Source organism: Sapajus apella, unplaced genomic scaffold (genome assembly GCF_009761245.1).
Source record: "Sapajus apella isolate SASKATOON/1434 unplaced genomic scaffold, GSC_monkey_1.0 scaffold10, whole genome shotgun sequence".
Taxonomy (NCBI): Eukaryota; Metazoa; Chordata; class Mammalia; order Primates; family Cebidae; genus Sapajus; species Sapajus apella.
The window spans coordinates 28,981,930-29,003,342 of record NW_022436950.1 but is presented as its reverse complement, the minus strand read 5'-3'; the positions used below and the strand labels follow the sequence as shown (position 1 = coordinate 29,003,342).

General features: G+C 37.4%; 1 protein-coding gene across 2 annotated transcripts in view; it reads right to left on the bottom strand.

Annotated features, from left to right (window-relative positions):
• LANCL1 (LanC like 1) overlaps positions 1-21,413 on the bottom strand; it is a 44,915-nt gene that overhangs the window by 3,652 nt on the left and 19,850 nt on the right. For both annotated transcript variants that reach the window (XM_032278340.1, XM_032278339.1), the window contains exons 4-9: positions 14,960-15,167; positions 6,427-6,562; positions 5,716-5,862; positions 2,880-3,062; positions 1,327-1,503; positions 471-543 (exon numbers count right to left, since the gene is read on the bottom strand). In XM_032278340.1, coding sequence (XP_032134231.1) covers positions 471-543; positions 1,327-1,503; positions 2,880-3,062; positions 5,716-5,862; positions 6,427-6,562; positions 14,960-15,167 — 924 coding nt within the window. The remainder of the gene's footprint in view (positions 1-470; positions 544-1,326; positions 1,504-2,879; positions 3,063-5,715; positions 5,863-6,426; positions 6,563-14,959; positions 15,168-21,413) is intronic.

Below are 21,413 nucleotides of genomic sequence, written 5' to 3'. Positions count from 1 at the left end.
CATTGGAAATCTGTCTGTATTTACATGTATTGCAGTTCAACATTAGAAGAGATCACTAGTGACGTGGTCAGCCCTTATATCCAGGTGGACGACTGGAAAGAGAATGGAGCCAGACAAGTTCAAGTCATAGCCCTGCCATTTACCATATGTAAGTGCCTGAGCCTCAGTCTCCTCAGCTGTGACACGGAGGTAGTAGTGCCTCTATGTTTTTGCTGAATGATTTATGACAGATCTGCAAAATGCCCCACATGTGCCTGGCTCCATAACAGGGAGTCACCTGATGGCTACCAGTATTGGGGCTGTGGTAGTACAATTGCTAATTGATTTTTAATATCGATTTAACATATTGGAAGATAAAAAAGTAGTTTAAAAATAATTATAAAATTAATTTTTTGATAAAACTTAAATACATTACCAAGCAGGGAAGTATGCTGATATTATAAGGCAAATAAATAAAGTGTACAAAATACCTTCAAAGAGAGAGAAAGGGGTGTCTGGTGTTCTGCATCCGTGTTCTCCATACTCTAAGCACCATTCAGCAAACTGAAAATGAGACCAAGTTAAATTAGTACAGTGATTTCTTCCAGAACGCCCCCCAAAAGTTAAGAGGTTGTCTCTACAAGTTACTCTGAAAAGTCAAAAACTACCTTCACATCAGAGAAAGGAGATTAATGCAGAGAAAAAGATGGTCTGAAAGAGAGTACACAGCACGGGAGGAATTTAATGAGCTGTCTGAATCATGTATCTCCAAGGTTATTCAAGAAGAAAGGCACAAAATCACCCTACCTCTTAATTTCTTTTTCTCCCATAAATGCTCTTGAGTAGAATCATGTCCCTTTAGAGAAATGCTACTTTAATTGAAAGGCTTTTGAAGGATTTCCTTAAAAAACTATATTTGTTATCTAAGACCTATGATTTTAGGGATAAATGAATTAAATCAAATGAACTAGAACTTTTTCTACAACCTCATGGAAGACCTGCCTTTTTTTTTTTTTTTTTTTTTTTTGTTTTGGGGTTTTTTTTTTTTTTCTCGGCTACAAGACAATAGCATGAACTAAGCTCACTTCAACCTCTGCTTCCCAGGTTCAAGTGATTCTCGTGCCTCAGCCTCCCAAGTAGCTGGAATTATAGGCGCCTGCCACCACGCCTGGCTAATTTTTTGTATTTTTAGTAGAGACAGGGTTTCACCATGTTAGCCACACTGCTCTTGAACTCCTGACCTCAGGTGATCCGTCCGCCTCGGCCTCCCAAACTACTAGGATTACAAATGTGAGCCATTGTGCCCAGCCAAAGAGCTGCTTTCTATTTGGTAGTTCTGACTCCTACCTTACAGGCCCTGTACAGGTACTTCCTATCCTGCGTGAGGTTGTAGAGTGTCAAGAAGGCATAGGCATTCCCTGCAGAACCGTGGCATAGCCCATATCCCTTCTTCAGCAACCCATATTGCCAGATCACATCAGCACACTGATAGGCATCACAGAGATACTTTTCCTCTCTAAACACCTGCAGAGGCAAAGGACGTGCATTTTATTATACAAGATATAAAAGAAAGTTCCACTGATATTCCTTCCTGAGAGGTAAGAAGGAGACAGGGATATGGCTTGAGAAGGAAGGGTAAAGGATTTAGTGACAGAGGGTGTGTTATATTGCTAGTGACAATTATTAAAATGGACAAGTTTTGCTTTAAAAAAAAAAAATTGGGCATGACCTTGCATGTACAGTCTAAGTTTTCTGTGCATGTGTGTTTATTTGGGTGTTACTGAGGAAGTAGCATTACTTAACTTGCAACTTGCTCTTATCATTACTGACTTACCAAAGAACACACGATAACTGCGATGCCCCCCTTCACTATTAGGAAGTTTCTTTACACATTGGAGAATAAAACTGTTCTTTATTAATGTGCAAATTGATGATAAAACACTAGACTTCGTTAGAAAAATAGAGATAGACCTTTACAATATTTTACTGCCTCTTTTATCTTCATCAAAGACTTGGGAAATATTCTGAGTAGATATTTTTAGTATCTCATTACAACCTAAGTGTTCTTAAAAGTAGGATACAGCAGTTTAAAAAGTTTTTCCATTATTAATATATCTAATTTTCTGAAATGTAGAATTTAATACACTAAAAGTTTACTTATTTATGAGATGCCAGTGCTCATCAATAGCCTGTAGAGTTGTAATTTGTTGATTTGGCACCAATGGTCATAGATATCTTACTTTTTCTCAATTAAAAACCTTCTTTGATTGCAGGTCTGATAGGGCATGCTTTTTATTAGTGCTATTTATGCACTACAATGGAATCATACAATATTTGTCCTTTTTGTATCTGTTTATTTCACTTCGCATAATGTTTTCAAGGTTCATCCATGTTGTAGTATGCATCAGAAAGTCATTCTTTTAATGGCAGAATAATATTCTATTGCATTGTGGTATGTTCCATTGTATGTATAACATTGTCTTCATCAATTCATCTGTTGATGAATACTTGGATTATTTTTAGCTTGTGGCAATTATAAATAATGCTGCTATGAATGCTGGTATGTACAGTATGTGTTTGAATTTTTGGTTTTGGTTCTTTTGGGTATATATACCTAGGAGTGGAACTGCTAGATAACATGCTGGATCATAAACAATATCTCATTGCAACCTAAGTGTTGTTAAAAGTAGGATATGAAACAATGTCAGCTATGGTACAGATAGATTGTGAGAATGAATTATAATCCATTTAGCAAAGTGATCTTAGGTTCCACAAGAGATTTATTTATTGTTCCTTTATGGATTAGGATAAAAGAGATTTATTTATTGTTCCTTTATGGATTAGGATAAAACTAATTTTAAATGATAAATTTTGGGTTATTTCAAAAATGCACACAGTACCTTATAGGCCTGGATGAGCATGTAGATTACTCCAGGGGCGCCATGGCACCAATGGACAAGCAGATCTCGATTATCACCTATACATGGAGGGTAGTTGCCAGAAGGGAATTTTAGCTGGCAGACATAGTCTACACTGGGCTTGACCAAACTATGTAACTTCCCTTGGTTCACTTGAAGGCTGGGCTAAGAATGAGAAAGAAAATTATTAGTTCTGCTGAAGCAAACAAACCTTCCTAAGTCTCAGTATATTTAAACCAGAAAAAAAAGCATGGCCAAGAGGAAATGGAAGGTTAATTAGAGGTTTAGGATTTCATCCCATTTTTCCACCTATTGGATGCCTTTAATTTTTTTGTAATTTCATTAAAAATTTTTAAATAATGGGACAAAGTAAAATTGGGCTATCAGTTAACTCTTAGGGACTTTTGTATATATTGTGTTTTTTTTTTTTTTTTTTTTTTTTTTTTTCTGGAGACGGAGTTTTTCTCTTGTTACCCAGGTTGGAGTGCAAAGGTGCGATCTTGGCTCCCTGTAACCTCCGCTTCCCGGGTTCAAGCAATTCTCCTGTCCTAGCCTCTGAGTAGCTGGGATTACAGCCGCCTGCCACCATGCCTGGCTAATTTTTGTATTTTTAGTAGAGACAGGGTTTCACCATGTTGGCCAGGCTGGTTTTGAACTCCTGACCTAAGGTGATCTGCCCACCTCAGCCTCCCAAAGTGCTGGGATTACAGGTGTGAGCCACTGTGTCTGGCATTTTGTATATACTGTTTTTCAATATTAATTGTTATCTATATACATATAAGTAATTTTCCTAGGTCAATGCCTGAGAATGAGTGTAAGAGAAGTTTCCCATGGTTTCAATATATAAAGCAAACTTTAAAAGCCACAAAGAGATGTACTAGACAAACCAAGCATATCTTTCATTAGTACATCTAGAGAAGAGAGAGTGGTATTTTTAATAGAAAATGACATTAACAAGTTAAGACACCTGGAATTTAGATTCCAAACTATAGCATGCCTCTAGATCAGCTCTTTTTGCAGAGGATTTAGGACTGATATAAATGCCACATTGTTTTCATTTAACAATGTACAGATTTATAGGACATACCGACACAGAGCATATAAACCACCATTTTTGATACACATTTTAGTTTCTCCTTTTGGTCCTGTTCTTAATTCAATGACTGCTAATGTCTTTAAACAACAGATTCAAAGTGCTGTTTTGCCAGGCAAGGTGTGGGACATGTGGGGAGAGGGGTTGGGCAGTGGTGTGAAGCACAGGCATGAGGCGGTCGTGGTGGGGTCAACGTAATATCGACATACCATTTTCACGAGATTCCAAAGTGCACTGAGTTATTTAGAAGACAGGTTTCATTTTACACAAAGAATAAGCTCCGTTAAAAGTGTTTAAGCTCAGTTTAAAGTGTTACAGTAGAATGAGTGGATTCTCCTCAGACTTGGAGGAATTATCCAACATAGCCCAAAACAATAGTTTTATTTTATGTTATTGAAGGGTTACCTACTAGAATAGACTTTTAGGATTAAAAATTAAGTCATTTCAAATAGATAATAACCTGCAAAGGGAAAAATCAATACTTGGGTTTTCAGGTACCTTACTACTAAGCTAACACAAGGAGGCAGAGTATGTCTCCTGATTATTTGTTTCAATGAAAGTTCGATAAGGCTGTCTAGTCCTCTTCAGAGGATAGATATATATTTGATTCTAACTAACCTTGAAACTTCAGAAGACTCTTCTTTTCTGAAAACTTTTAGGAATCTACATTCACTACTGGGAATAGAAAGGAAGAAATGCACTAGAAAAATAAAGAAATTTAAGCCTAAATGTCAACATCCTAATTACATAACCTCGAATCGAAAAGTGTAGAATAAATATGCCAGTGAGTCTCTGATTGCCATAACACTCAATGTGTGACTCTGCATTCAAAAGTAATAATAACCTTGAGTTTTTCAGTTCTGTTGTCCTTGTTTAGTTATAGGTAGAGGACAGATCCAACACTGATCTTGTATTCTAAGAGCCAGTTGCTCAAAGAGCTTGTAGTATATGTATCTAAGCACTCCTGCTGAACACGTTAATGAAACACTTTTCTTTATGCCACAGTGTGCCTTGGGAAGGTGACAGGGGTACCCACCATTAGAAATCAATTTTCTTTGCCATGAATTCTTATTCACAAGTGCCAATTTCTCCTTAAGGAGTGCTTCGTTAAGTCTCCCAAAATGATGCTCTTGTGAGAAGTCCTCTTCCGATCTCTCCCAAGTTATGTTTGCTGCAGTACATTCTACATGTTTGTAGTCTGACTTTCACTGATGTGCCCCAATAGTATTAGATCCTAAGAACTGTTGGGCCGAGCATATTCAGCTATTTTTCAGGTAAGTAAAAATCTCCTCAGCTTTGCTCTCTAAGTGAGCATTAGGCAACAAGCGCTCATTTGTTTTCTATTGATTTTGTTCTTATTCCTGGAATTTGGGGAATTAGTTGTGCCTTTTAATGTGGAGTAATATTTTAAATTCAAAGCACTGGCTGAAAGAGCAGAGTAGAGGCACCTCATACAGAATTATAGGTCAAAATGCTTTAGTCTGCACAAGTGGCACTAAGTGGGCAAGTATGGTCACCTGCAAATCAAATGTCATCTCAAAACGCAGGGCCCTTAATGTTTATATACTTTAAAAGGCACCTTGGTAAACATCGCTTTTGCTTGTCTAGGTCAAGTACTTACAAGGAAAGTAATGACAAACTAGAACTAGAACATCTATCTTCTCACCCATGATAATACATGGCTCAGGAAGGACATTTTAAAGTTTCACTATAATCACTCCTTACCTGCATCAGGTAGTAATAAATTCCAGCCAGGCCATGAGCAGCCCCAACATAATATTCCTGGTACCATTCATACATCAGTGGAGACTTTGCCGTGAAGTTTCTCTTTCTAGCTAGGTTTTCTCCAGAGGTTAAAATTGTTTCACAAATCTACAGGGAGAAAACCAACCAAAAGAACAAGTTAACTGAATAAAAACCTTCCTGGTGGAGGTAAAGACTTTTTTTTACTATGAGGTATTGGGGAACATGATAAACTAGACACCACCTTTCAGCCAAGGAAAGGCACAGGTTAATTCTCCATCAGAGAAGTGTGTGGGACTATACTCAGCCTAGAAGGGGGAGGGCATAGAGGATATTAAGCTCTTAGCATTACAGCTTACGAGAGTTCACCCATCAAAGAAAAGCATAAACTCCTCTAAGCACCACCAAAAGAAATCCTCCATCTGAGAGGTGAAATTTGGCTCTAATCCTTTTTGGAGAGGGCATCTAAATTCTCAAATGGAGCAGGCTGGCCTTCTGATTTTGAGTCAGAAATGTTTCCAACAGCACTCTGTAGGAAGCTATTGGTTCTTGGACTGTGCCCAACCTTTAGAGGTCAAGATACACCTTCCTTTATTTGGAACGTGCTAACTGGAGAGACACAAACAGTAGTTTAGGCAGACAGTAAGTAAGTGGGATCCTAAAAAGACTCCTAAAAACACAAAAACACAGTACCTGCTGAATATGGCTTTGAGGAATCTTTTCCATTCCAAAGTTCTTATTGACGAAAAGAAGAGCATAGATGTAGCCTATTCGCCCATAAAGCATTTCATTTGGAGCATGAGGATCAATCTTATTTAGGTGAATTAGCCTAAAAATAAAAATACACGCCCAAAATAATTTGAGAGGAATCAGGTATTGGGGTATACTTAAAAATGTTACATTGAAAAATTACACATATGCACACAAAATATATATCTATACATATATAGATAGTATCTATTTATAGAACAGTCATGGCTCACAGATTAGCCCTCCATTAAATTTCTTCAGTTCACAATGGAACTAACAAATACATTCATAAAATGAAAGGATACAAGTTTATGGCTGAGGCTATCCAAAATCTCCCTAGTTCCTCATGGTGGCAGGCCCTAAGGTGAGTATTTTGGCAGCTGGGGTCAGAGAAGCCAAGAACTGCTTGCTCATAAGGCATTTAGCCCAGAGAAAGGACTAAGTCAATACTCAAATGGCTCATCATCTCCTTCCTTGGTTTATTTCTTAATTTGTCACCAGGCCTGCCTGAAGAAAATCTCATCTACCACAGTCAATAATACACGTAAATATTAACAGCACAGTGGTGTCAGTCCCATCTCCCCAGTCTCCCAGCCTTCCAGTTCTCCTCAGAAATAACCATGGTTACCATTTTGTTTGTGTGTATTCATAGAATTATTTTAGGTACACATAAGCATAAATATACATATTTGTAAATACATTCTACAGCTATTTTAATAATACATTTTGACAATGATTCCACGATAGTACATAGAGTAGTCACATTCTTTGTAATACCTGCAAAGAACCCCACTGAATGGATGTATTATATAGTTCATTAAGTCCCTACTGATAGATTCAGTTCAGCGTCTCAGAAAAAGTTCCTTTCAGTTCTGGTTCCAGGTACGACAGAGTAAGCACATTATGTACCTTGTGTCTCCCTGAAAATGTGGCTCTAAAACCTGGACAAGACAGAGCAGCTATCTGAGGTCTCTGGAAAGCAAAAGTAACATGCAAAATGCGGAAGAGGACAAGAATCTGAAGTACCACCAAAGCAGTGGTGAGTTTACCATTTTTTCTCTCTAGTATTCCCCTGGTCTAAACTAAGTACAGCCCCAAAACCGAAAAGTAGACATAAGCAGGCTGATAGAGGGAGACCCAGAAGAAACCCTACAGTGCTGTCTCAAGAAAAAGAACTCCTAATATCAGAGAGATGGGGCTAACCCTCCATTTTTCTTTATTTTCCTTTTCTCAGTTCTCTTGTGCCCCAAGCTACAGGCAATCTCATGCTGGCAGCAGGTGCGAAAGCAAGGGGAGCCCTGGGAGCCAAACTCTGAGGGAGGGAAACTCCCTGGCAGATTGAAGTAACTGTGGTCCCAGGAGGGAGATGTACGCTCCATTGCTTTACTTCTCTGTCCTCCGTATCACCTGGCCCTAGAAGCATGCACAGTCATAGACGTGACGGAGCAGGGTCACCAAAGCCCCAGTCTTCTCATCAGAAACCAAAAAAGGGAAGCCCCAGGAACCAGAAAGTAGTGGGGAAGATCACAGAAGGAGGTCAGATTAGGAAAGTAACCTTATTTGTTAGTTGGACCTCTGAACCTTTTTCCCTTTTTGAGGGGAGTGGGGTGAGCAGCAAATAAAATAGGGAAGAAAAATGTCCTTCCTATTTTAGATTTTTTGTCATATGAAATTTTGAAGTGCATCTCAATCATCCCTAAATTAGCCTATAAATTTGATGTGATCCCATTTAAGTTAAAACATTTTAACTTTTGGTGAAACCTAACAAAATGATATTAGCATGAGAGCCAGTGACACTCTGGAAAAGAACAGTAATGAGAGGACATTAGCCCTAACAAATGTTATCAGGTAGCTTAAGAGACTAAACACACTACTTAATCTCTGTTCTTAAAATTTTTCATCTGTGAAATAAATCCCTTCCAATTTAGAAATTATCTTAAATTATCTATGTGGAAATTTAAAGTAGTTAAGCATAAACAGTGTGCCATGCCTGTGCATGTCTGTCATCTAACTTTAGTCTATACATTAAGAATGGTTCATTAGCATATAAAGCAACAAACATCAGGTCCTTCCAACCCTCTGCCCCAAAGTGATGAAGTACTCTAAGCAGGAGTCAAAATTCATAGGTACTCAGCCAGTGAAGTGGCTCTTTTTCATATAGGAACTTTATCAAAATTTACACCAGAGAATTTGTTATTATTAAGGAATGCTAGAAAATTTTTCATTGGTAGAATGAGTGGTAAAGATGGGCTCAAGGTTTGGAAGATGGTATAGGCTTTCCCACTACTTTGATGAATAAACAAGTCTAAGAAAAACCTGAAGGCAATACGACTTTCTCTGAGCTACAAAAACAGGGCAGGAGTTGTTTTTTCTTGTAAATTTGTTTAAGTTCTTTGTAGATTCTGGATATTAGCCCTTTGTCAGATGGGTAGATTGCAAAAATTTTTTTCAATTCTGTTGGTTGCCAGTTTACTCTAATGAGAGTTTCTTTTGCAGTGCAGAAGCTCTTAAGTGTAATTAGATCCCACTTGTCTATTTTGGCTTTTGTTGCCACTGCTTTTGATATTTTAGTCATGAAGTCCTTGCCTATGCCTATGTCCTGAATGGTATTGCCTAGGTTTTCTTCTGGGTTTTTATAGTGTTAGGTCTTATGCTTAAATCTTTAATCCCTCTGGAGTTAATTTTTGTATAAGGTATAAGGAAGGGATCCAGTTTCAGCTTTCCGCATATGGCTAGCCAGTTTTCCCAACACCATTTATTAAACAGGGAATCCTTTCCCCATTGTTAATTTACAAGAAAAAAAAAAACATCAAAAAGTGGGCAAAGGATATGAACAGACACTTTTCAAAAGAAGACATTTATGCAGCCAACTAACATATGAAAAAAAGCTCATCATCACTGGCCATTAGAGAAATGCATATCCAAACCACACTGAGATACCATCTCATGCCAGTTAGAATGGCAATCATTAAAAAAATCAGGACACCACAGATGCTGGAGAAGATGTGGAGAAATAGGAACGCTTTTACACTGTTGGTGCGAGTGTAAATAAGTTTAACCATTGTGGAAGACAATGTGGCAATTCCTCAAGGATCTAGAACTAGAAATTCCATTTGACCCAGCAATCCCAAAGGATTGTAAATCATTTTATTATAAAGACACACACACGTATGTTTATTGTGGCACTGTTCACAATAGCAAAGACTTGGAACCAACCCAAATGTCCATCAATGATAGACTGGATAAAGAAAATGTGGCACATATACACCACGGAATACTATACAGCCATAAAAAGAGTGAGTTCATGTCCTTTGCAGGGACATGGATGAAGCTGGAAACCATCATTCTCAGCAAACTGACACAAGAACAAAAAACCAAACACTGCGTGTTCCCACTTATAAGTGGGTGTTGAACAATGAGAACACATAGACACAGGGAGGGGAACATCACATACCTGGGGCTTATCAAGTGGTGGGGGGGCTAGGGGAGGGATAGCAGGGGGTAGAAGGATTGGGGAGGGCTAACATTAAGAGAAATACCTAATGTAGATGACAGGGGGATGGATGCAGCAAACCACCGTGACATGTGTATACCTATGTAACAAACCTGCCTGTTCTGTACATGTACCCCAGAACTTAAAGTATAATTTAAAAACAAGAAAAGAAAAAAAACAGGGTAGGAGATTAAATATACACATGTGTATCTTCTTCCTAATAAATGTTTGCACATTTGGCAGAACTGGGCACCCACGTGTGCTTTCATTTGAACATACTCAGTAGGTAGGGGTATAGTTGAGGGGGATTACAGCCTCTACTGCCAATCTCTGGAGACCACCAATATTTACCAAAAAAATCCCCCAAAATCCCAAGCATACAAAAACCTAACAATTATTACCACAAGGCTATACACCAATAGATGCAGTGAAAACATCCTAGCTCAGCAGAGAGGGTAGATGTGAAAGAGAAAACAGTCTTCCTCTCCCATCTCCCTCTCTACCACTTCCACACACTTGTGGTGAGGGGGGAAGAAAACATGTAAAATGAAGAGGATGGGTTTTAATGAGCAGAATGAGATGATTTTAGTGAGTGAAAGTGTCTGAGAGTTATAAAAGACAGAGAAAGTTATGAAGGAGTCTTTAAGGGAACTTACTCCCCAGCAGGAAAGGTGGGAGGGGGTGTTAAAGCATGGCTAGTTGCAGTTAGTGAAGAAGTTAAAACTTTTTCATATGATATCTCACCAAATTGAGGCAGCTCAGATTAAATATGCAAATGTTGCCTCATCCACATTTTTTCTTCTACAAATATAGGCAGCCAATAATTCACAGTGAAACAGTGGTTATCTCAGAAATAGATATTCCGAGAAACAGATAATCAAGAAACTTGGTCAGGGGTTTCTTTCCTTTTTCTTCTAATATATTTTCTTGTCTACTTTGATATTTTTAAAACAACAGGGGTATATGGGTAGTAGAATTATGGGCCATTTTGTTTTCTACTTCAATACTATATCTATCTGCGCATGTGTGTGTGCGCGCGCACGCACACACACACACTCCTTTAAGTTTAAAAGAAATTTTTAATTTTTAAATAAAAATTTTAAATTTTTAATAAAAACATTTATTAAGGATGTTTTTTTCTCATGCCAGAACTGGGAGTTCAGTATCACTGGGCCCATAAGGAAACAAAATCTGTTTGAGACAAACTCAACTGTTATAGTAAACAATGAATGTCTCAGTTTTGATATGAACCTATTATCAAATTTTAATATAAATGTATCAAATTGTATAGAATTTCAATATAAAGTACTTTTGATTTACTTTTGCAAAGACTGAAAGAACTATGCAAAAAATTACTGTTATATTTTTTAAACACACACTGCTCTATGTAAGTATTACACAGAATTGCTGCATTGACACCAATGATATTCCACGGAAATAAAGTATTTGAACCACTGCATTAACTCCATTCCTTTATTTATAGTGCAGTGATAGTGCCACTGCACTACCACTAGGTGGCGATATATAATTAGCATTCCATTTATTTTGCAGCCAAACACATTTGCATTTGGAACATTCAAAGTAGGTAGCAAATACCTTTCAAATACTTATTTAAAATAAAGTATTGTTCAGAGCATCTTATTAGAACAATACAGTTTAAGGTAATAAAAGAAGGGTTCCTTTTTTTTTTCTGGATTTGAATTCGAATCACTAAAATTCATTAGTTGAGATTGATGATTACTAGGACTTAACTGCAAGTTTTACATGCTACATTCTCAAGTTAAAATAAAGAAACGATACCACTGATAAATCATCATCGTTATTTTATGTGTTTTCAGAAACTCTCAAACCCACAAGCACATTGTTGCAGCTGTTTTGATATGTTGATATTAATAGCAACCCATCTTTAGAAGAGATAAGCAAGTCCCTGAAATGTCACTGAAGGAAGAATAAAGACATACAAACAAGGTAGTTCTGTTCCACTCCTCGCAGTACTTCCTCAGGGTGTCACTGGGGAGAGTCCTTGGCCTTATATTATCAAAAGGTTTGTAACTTTAAAAAAAGGTGGCCATTCCTGACTCATCACACTACAAGAAGAGAGGTTACACATTTCTGGACCAGAAAGCCTGAGTGCTTCATCATTCTAAGTACTGGTCCCAAAGCACTATCTACATCAGGTTAGCCATCTAATTGGGAACAAACAGGCAACACACTCTATTCGTGCTATGGCATCAATGTGTAGAAGTGGGTGGGATGGAAACAGATACAATTATGTATCAGGGTATAGAATGAACTAGTGCGATGTACAGTCCTCTCCTCTACCCTGAGCCATTTGCAGGACAATTTGAACATGAACGCATACACACCCTCCTTTGGGGAGCTGTAGATCCTTTTAAGAAAAGCAGAAATGCTTTTTCCTTGCTGAATATAATTTGGGGGTTTTATATACTTCCAGAAGCCCTACGATTCTCAGAGGCCCAAGGTTAAGAATATGTACTACAGGAAAACACTGATTTCCTTGGATTTCTGCTTCTTTAGGGATTAGACTTTTGAAGATCTCAAAGGACCTTTTAGTCTCTAAAACTCAAAATTATGACTGTGAAAGACCATTACATTAAGAAAATGTAGAAAAAGGAGCTAGCTAGAACATGATGTTGGCAACGAAGCCTAACAGGTAGTACACAGAGAATGTGAGTGTGGGATCGCAAAAGGTCTGTAAAATGAAAAAAAAGTTTAGTAAAAGTTAAAGGAGGTTTACTAAATAACTGATATTAAATAATTTTGGATTTCTTGAAATTAAGTCAAATTTCTAGATTTTTCCCTTAAAAGGAAGACATAAAAGAAAAAGCAAACTCCCTAACTTACAAATCATTCCAAATCATTCTTTTTCTGTTTCGTATAAAACAAAAATCTGAAAACTCAAAGCTATAGCCACAAATAGTATACTTTCCCATTATAATCACATAGTATCTATTTAGCCTTAACAAGCCTACTGGCTATAAATACTGTTTAAATGTCATAAAATTTAAAAAGATAAATAACAAAAACAACTTTCGTACCAATATACCAACAACAACAATAAAAATCTTAGCATACTCTTACGAGCATTTTAATTTTGATAAACCAATACTGATGTATTATACCATTTCCCAAAGATTGTGTGTTAGAATAGGTCCTTAAGATTTCATGAAGAAAAGGGTTGTCTACCTGAGTCAAGATTGGCAAGTGCTGTTCCCTAGAGTCACTGTGTTGTCCCCAGGTAGACAAGCTACAGAAGACTCTTAGCAGCCAGTAAAAACACATATTTAATTTTGTTTAATTAGTGCTTTGATACAAATCCCAATCTGTTTGTATCTATGAATCCTGTTCTCATTGAACACATTAACATTTCTCACACAGCAAACTATTAAAATTCGGCTGCACTTATTCTAGAAAGGCTGGCATTGTATATAGAATATTGGGAGCACTACAATTTAATTTGATGGTACTTAACAGTGATTCACTGAATGAGACTGTCTTGTGGAACTCTAAAGCAGTTGTTGGCTGATGGCTTTAAACATTAGCGATGTAAAAAAAATTAAAAGGTAGTTTCTATGTTTTAAATTGAGGTGAGTATAGAACAGTTTTGTATTGGCAAGTCTTATGCAAGTCAGCTACTATGGAAGGAACACACTTTAATTACACTTTGGGGGAAATAACTGTTTTGTTTCATCTTTCATTTTGGTTGAGCTTGGTGACAGGTTTTATATTAAAAGCTTCTCAGCTCTGGAGAGGAATGTTCAGTTTTTTTCCTCTAGATGCACTAAGTAATGTGTTTTTTAAGTTATACTATGTAATTTCTAGCCCCTAAGAAATGTAGCACAGGCATGTATTTAAAAAAGGTGTTTTTGAAATATATGTTCAATCATTTTGTTAATAATGACTCCCAAATCATCATGGGTGGAGCAAAATCTCCTTGGCCCACCTACCCCTTTCCTCTTGTTACAATTTCCAGTGGAAAAAGTTAGTTACAATAAGAAAATATCACAGTATGGGAAAAAATTGAGAGGGAAGGGAGAATATGCGCATGTGCACACGCGCACGCGCGCGCGCGCGCGCGCGCACACACACACACACACACACACACACACACCCACCCACCCACCCACCCACCCCCCTAAGGGATAGGGGTATAAATGATTCCTTCTTTGAATATAGCATAATCATATCTTAAAAAATCCACAAAGCCCATTGTTGAAATATAGAGTTGTTGAACTATACAAGATTAGCCAAGGGATCCTCGACAAAGTAAATTGGTGATGGTAATACTATTCTAACAGTAATTTATAAAAAAGAATAGTGGGAATCAAACACCATGATGAACTCAGGGACGGTCACTGGTTAAAACACTGCTGGAGTGTTAGCATGTGCAGTGCGAGTTGCATGGCAGCCAGGGTTCTTAGAATTCCAAAAGAGTGCTTAATAAACTCTGGTAAGGCAACAATTATAGTCAATTAGTACAAACATTTAATAACTCTTCACAATTCACCAGTTCTAGTGGACCACCATAATTTATACCAAAAATGAAAATCGGAATGTGCATGTCATTGCCTCTAAGAAAGACAAATTTGAATCAGTTTGTGGTCCTTTAGAAGGACTCTTCCAGCCAATCTGTAGGAAGTGAATTGCATTTCCTTGAATTACTCATCTTGGACAGCACCTTGGATCAGTAATCATGTTTAGGCTTTTGGTCTCGTTTACATTATTGAACTGATGTTTAATCTGGAACATGACAACGTCTTATATCTTGCAATAAAATAGGTATTATAATCATTGTTCCTTAACTATAACACAGGAATAATGACAATTGATCAAATGACAGCAGTGAAACATATCTGCTAAGAGAAAAGTAAACTCACTAGAATGTTCTTTTGTTAATTAACACATGCAGAATTAATGCACAATGATATCTAGATAATAATCCTCATATAGAAACACGATTACCGTGTGATGCAATCTTCTGCCTGCTTCTCATTGTTCATCTTGTGATACAGCACAGCGGCCACTGCCAGGGGGCCTGCATCCCCACAAAGGAAGGTGATGGAACGCTTGGTTAAGCAGTTCAGACTTTGCTTTACATAGCTATGTGCCATCTGTAGGTAGGCAGAATCTCCAAATACATCATAAAGATGTAAGTAAAGCACAGCAATACCTGAAAAACAAAAAGAAAACAATGTAAAGATGAGGAAAGGGCAGTTATTATTTTGGCATGTTGTCTGCTCAGCAGTGTTGATTTTTGATAACCTTTAGTAAATATATTAATGATCTGGAAGTTTGGGTGACTTTAATTGTAGGCTTAGCTCTATTACTAGGCAACTCTAAGAACCAGCATAAGCCAATCACTTACTTGTCCTCAGTTTCCTCATCATGACAACTGTATTAAATAATAAGGTCCCTAAGGCTCTGGCCAATAGAGACACACAGCCTATTAATCTTTGTTGTACTCTGGCTATTGTGTTAATGTATTTTTCTTGACGGGTAAATAATGTGTTATTAAACTAGGGTTTCAAATAAATGTTATCTATTTAACCAATAATTATTTAATTAATAAATAAATGTATTGTTGTGAACTAAAGACATTCAAAGAATAGGGAATGAAAACTTGAATTTCTCTTTACGTAAAAGATTTTTGTTTTTTTAGTGAAAAGGTAGTTAGTGCAACCAAATTCCCTACCCAGTATTCTTCCAGGCAGGGATTATAAGAAAGTTATTTTATAGCTGAGAAAATATTTTCAATCCCTCCATTTTTTTTTCTCTGTTGAGGACCCAGCTTCTTTGGTAACTGTAATGTAAAAGCCACCAATGACTTTTGCCTTGATCTGTTTCTTATCCTACTCTTGAAGTCTGAAATATGTAATAGAGGCATTGTCTGCATGCCCTTATTTCAAATGCCTGTCACAGTGGAAAAAGCCTTCCCTCTGAAGCCAACTGATCTCAGTGCAGACTCAAAGTCGTGGAGTAGGAAGCCTGCCTGCCTGCAGCATATCCAGAAACCCACTTTTCCCCTTAAAATACATTTTCCATCTCATTTGCCATTTTAGAAGACACAAAGCCTCTGTTTAAATTAAAATTAATAGAGCCAATCTTTTCACGGATTTCAATGCAGTAAAAATGCTGTCTACAAAATTACTTTCCACTGTACTGGGGACAATTTTTAATTTAGATAGTTTTCTCATTTTGCATGGGTAATCTCCAAAGCTTTGTGCTACAGACAATTCAATTTCACATGTATATTAAGGCCAAATTTTCATTTCCTGCCAAAGTTAATAACCTTGACTGCTCTTTCAAAGTGGCTTGGTGTTAGTAATTCTACAAGCTGATGATCAGATGCACCAACGCCTAAGGTTTGTAGACAAGTGTACAAAACCTCGCATGTAGGTAAGAAAAACATCCTTTTCACAAATGATCAATGTCAAGCACTTCTTCTAAAATCAGGTCCTTAATAGGCTTCATCTCCATCCATATCACACATCTGCAGGTGATCCATTTAAACTATTACCCTTTCATTTTGCCCTCCTATTCCCATTGCTGCCTGAACTCTCCTAATTAAGTTATGTAAGCACCAAAGCCAGATAATGACATGATGGAGATCTGAGAAAATAAAAAGTGATTAAATACAAGCCCAATGATAGTTTTCCTTTTCAACCCTTTGTCTCTCATTAGCAACAATTCCTCTTGGCTTAACTATTTAACAAACAAAACCTATTAAGGATTGCAATTGTAAGGTTTGGTGTATTACTCATGAAAAAGAGGTAATCATTTCTTAAGTCTCACAAGAGTACATCTGGATAAAAACTTTCTTTTTCATCGGCAGAGAATTATCTTTCTAGTTTCTGGAATTCTACAACTTCATGTTCCAGTTCTCCCCTACCTCTCATCTGGGCCTCTGGGTCTGTGGATTTTGATAAGCAATCTTCTGCAAATGATAGTTTACTGTGTCTACATTCCCTGTCACAGAACATCCATGGAGGAAAAGGGCTGCTGCCAATTAGAAAAAGTTTCCTGTACATGCTTATTATAAATCAGCCCAGGTCAGGAAAATAAGACAAAATGCATTAAGTCACAGACATTTAATATTTCAGTATTTTATACCCCATGTGTCCTAATAATAGGAAAAAAGGGGGAACTGCTTGTGGCCAAATGTCTTAAACCTGATCCTCAACCCTTGATAATAACCATGCATATACAACCAATTCTGAATAAATACCAAAGACTCCGAGCTGGATGGCAAGGTGGGAAATAAAAACACTTCAAGGGCTTTGAAAATTCACCCAGTCCTAATACACATTCATGGATCTGGCTTCAGTCAGTGCCTTAAAAAATGCCTTCAAAATGCAATGTTTATCAAAATATTCATGGAAAAAAATTATATGGTACTGAAAGACTTAATGCAAAACACCAGTCCTCTGGTTCACTGTTCCTGGCTCCCAGAGGCAACCATTTTCACCAGTTTTAGCCATTTTCTCTAGTACTGTTGCCTCTATATTTCTTATAATATGCTTATGTGCTATCTGTTGAGTTTTCTATGTCAGAGATTTCATACTCATTAGCTCTTGTGATGGAGACTCCTAAGTGGTTTCCCAAATGTATCTCGCCTTTCTCTCAACAATAAAGCCCTGGATTTTGGCTGGGCACAGGTTGCAGAGAACAATCTTCTTCACAGCTGGGTATGGCTAGGTGACAAAGTTCTGAACAACAGGGTGCAGTGGGAGTACAGGAGGCAACTTTGGAAAATGTTCTTGAAAGGAAGGCACTGGCCATTTATTTCCTTTTCTACTTTCTTCCTGGCTGGAATGCAGATGTGAGGGTGCAGCTAGGGCAGCCATCTTAGACCATGAGTTGGAAGGTCTGTGGTGAGGGTGGAAAAACTTCAAAGATCAAAGCTGCCTAGATCCTGGAGGACTGTGAAGCTGCCACACCAGTCCATGGATTGCCTACTTACAAGAGAAAAATGAACTTCTGCTTTGTTAAAGCCAGTTATTTTAGATGTACTGCCAAGTCCTGGTAAGCCTAATCCTAAAGAAGGCAGCTCTTCTCAAAGCTAGAGAGGCAGGCAGAAGCTAGGTTATATAGGAACTGTCAGGCCAGTTAGGATTTGGAGTTTCATTTGAAATGCACCCATTTTAAGCAAGGAAAGAATATACTTAGATTTGTTTTGTTAAAAGTTCACCATAACTGCACTGTAAGGTTTGCAAGTGAGTGTATGAAACAGTGGATGCAGGAGGAGCAGTTAGACGGATGCTTCAGGAGTAGGAAAGAGCCATAGGGTGGGTTGTGCAATGCAGATGTAGTCTTAATGAACTGGAAAGACACCTGTCTAGAAGGTAAAATCAACAGAACCTGGTGGGGGATTATGGAGAAGGAGATGCCAAAATGCCTCCAAATGTCTAACTTTAAAAGCTAGATGGGCAATGGTGCCCTCCACTGAGGTGGCAAACTCCTCTGTTGGAGAACCAGGTTTGGGAGGAAAGAGTACAGTTGTATCCATTAATAAATTTATCCCCAAATATGATTCTATTCTCCGAAGGACACTTAATGAGAAAAAAAACATTTCTAACATAACAGACAAAATTGTTCAAGTTTTGACAAAGAATGAAGTATGGAGTTTCATCTTTTTATCACAGAATATGCATCTACTTTAAAATCTGACAAAAGCCATTTTTAGCCAAGTGTATTGTGAGGCTTAAATTTGAGTATCAGATTACATTTCCTTTTGTGCTGTCTGCTTAGCAAAAAGTAGAATGATGGAGATATGCTTTCTTCCCTTCATCTTCTCTTCTAGACCAGAAAAAATTTGAATGAGATTTAAATTTTGATTGCACATAATTGTAAAAATCTGTTCTAAACTGATCTAGAGTTTAGAATTATTTTATATTTAGTAAATGGTGTTGCTGAATGTCATATTCATAAGTATATTATTCTGGTTATCCACATGCAGAAGAATAAAATTTGAACCTTATTTCAAGGTGTGCATTAAAGTCAACTCAAAATGGACTAAAGATTTAGACTTAAGACCAGAAACTGTAAAACTGCTAGAAGAAAATATAGAAGAAAACCTACATATCCAGATATATAGTACTTTGAATTACTATTCCTGCAATCTGTCTGGTTCGTCTGGAAGTTCAGTGTCCAGTACGAAGGCCTCTAACTATAAATGTCTATAGAAATGTAAGTTAATTAAAAGTAAATACAATTTAAAATTCAATTTCTTAGTCACACTAGCCACATTTCTAATGTTCAACAGCCACATGTGGCTAGTGGCTGTCACAGTGGACTACAAAGTAATAACATTTCCATCAATGCAGAACATTCCAAGGATAGCACTGCTCTGAAGACCAGGAATCGATGTCATTCTGTACAAGAAATTCAGGAAGTCTGGCACTGCCTTTCAGTTTACTTTAAGAATTTCTTGGTTTTGAAATACTGATTAACTAATTTATTTGAAAAAAGAAAAAAAAAAAAGTCTGTGAGAACAAAATAAAATTCTGTTGTAATAGGAATCAGTCCTGGCTTCAGCATGGAAGCTGTGAACTAGATTTTTCTTTCTTTCTTTTCTTTTACCCTGGGATGGGAGGGTAAATTATTTAGGGACAGTTCTAAATCTGAAATTTCCTTACTCAGCAACTTATGCCAACTAGTACTATAAATACAGCCAGCTGTTGAGAAGTAATTAATACTAAGCCTTTGAATTTCTGAGGGATCATTAGTCCTATTCATTTTGACCAATCAAGGCCCTGCTGTATCTCAAATGCCTATGGAGATAAAAATCTCCACAGATATATGGAGATTTATCTCAAAATACTTTTCAGTGATTTTGCATTCTACAGATTATTCCTCAACATTTTTCGTTTTACAACCAGCTTACAGTGATATAAAAGCTTTGTGCCATAGTACTTTAGCTCTGCAAGGCATTTTTTTGCAGTTCAAGGGCAATTGAAGACTCCCTTCATGTAATCTAGCAGGGGAAATCATGTTCAGATTTTAGATCTACAAGGTTCACTAGAGATGCTTAACTAATACTCATTAGTTTAGAATGATATGGAGACAGGAACTTCCTAAAGGAGGGGCAGTTGGGTATTCCAATCTAAGTTCAAATATATTTTTCCCTGCTTGAAACTTTAAGGCTCGTCAGTAATTATGTTTTCTTCTTTTCAGATTTATGGAAAAATAAGAAGTGAAAGTTTTCTCTGACTGAAAGTCTGAGTACCTGTCTTTCTACATCAGGTTGATAATTTCTGCTATGTTCTTTTCTAACTGTTTCTCAATTTTCTGCTGAATGTTGAGCATGTGCATTTCCATTTCTTCAACAAAATCACATTTGTCTTTAGAGCACTGTTGCTACTGTGCACAGCACTTTCCCCATGCCTGCACCGTGAACAATCCACTGAGTAGGACATCTGCCCAGCTGTCTGACTGAAGCTGAGCATTGTGGGCTATGGCTTTTAAATACTCCGGTGCTTTTACAGGTCATCTGGGGAGGAAACTAGTCATGACTACACACCTTTAATTTAATAATATTGCCCCAAACAAATATGTTAAAAAGAGAACAAAGAGGGCAAATAAGCACTCTGAAGATGTGTCTTCTTTTTTCTTCTTTATTTCAGAGCTGACTGTCCAACAGGAAAAAAGATTAAAAAACAAAACCAAAAACAGGGAAACCATTGTTCCCTTTTCCTCCCTGCAGTGCCCAGCAGCCCACCAACTATGAACTGGACACTGTGCCAAGTGCTGACATTACTGGAATGAAAATGACAAACAGCCTTCTTGGTGTTGGCTGTAAAAGTCAAATCGTTTAGATATATCTTCTTTCTTTTCTACCATTTTTTTTTTTTCTGATCTGTATCACACTTTCATACTACTCTGGTTCACTCAATCCCACTGTGGTGTTTAACCTCTACAATTGCATTTCTCTATCCAGTGGCCATTGTGAAGTGTTCTAAGGAACCCAGTGTAAATCCATGCCTGTGGCCTTTTCTACTTGTCCTAACAGCTCTGGCTGAGTGGGATATGTGCATCTAATGAAGGTGAAGGACACTTGGTCAGGGCTCAAATTAGACACTGAAATGCTGGCTCTGATGAAGAGCTACTTACAAGGAGATCAAATTGCAAAGATAAGACACCTGGCCAGAGTGACGCCTTTCAAGTAAGTCTGGTGTCAGCAGTAGCTAACACCCACATGCTAAATCTGTAGCTCAACAGCTATACATTTGGTAGATCAGAGGAACAGCATCTTGAAACACAATAATGACTTGCATTCAGAGTACAAGTTAATATTACTCTAGGGATTATGTTACATATCCTCTTATTTAAAATGTTATCTAATATTTGAAAAGAGGAAATACATGCCAATCTTAGCCTTATTAACTTCGTGAGTCGGTTACAGAAGACTAGGTCATAT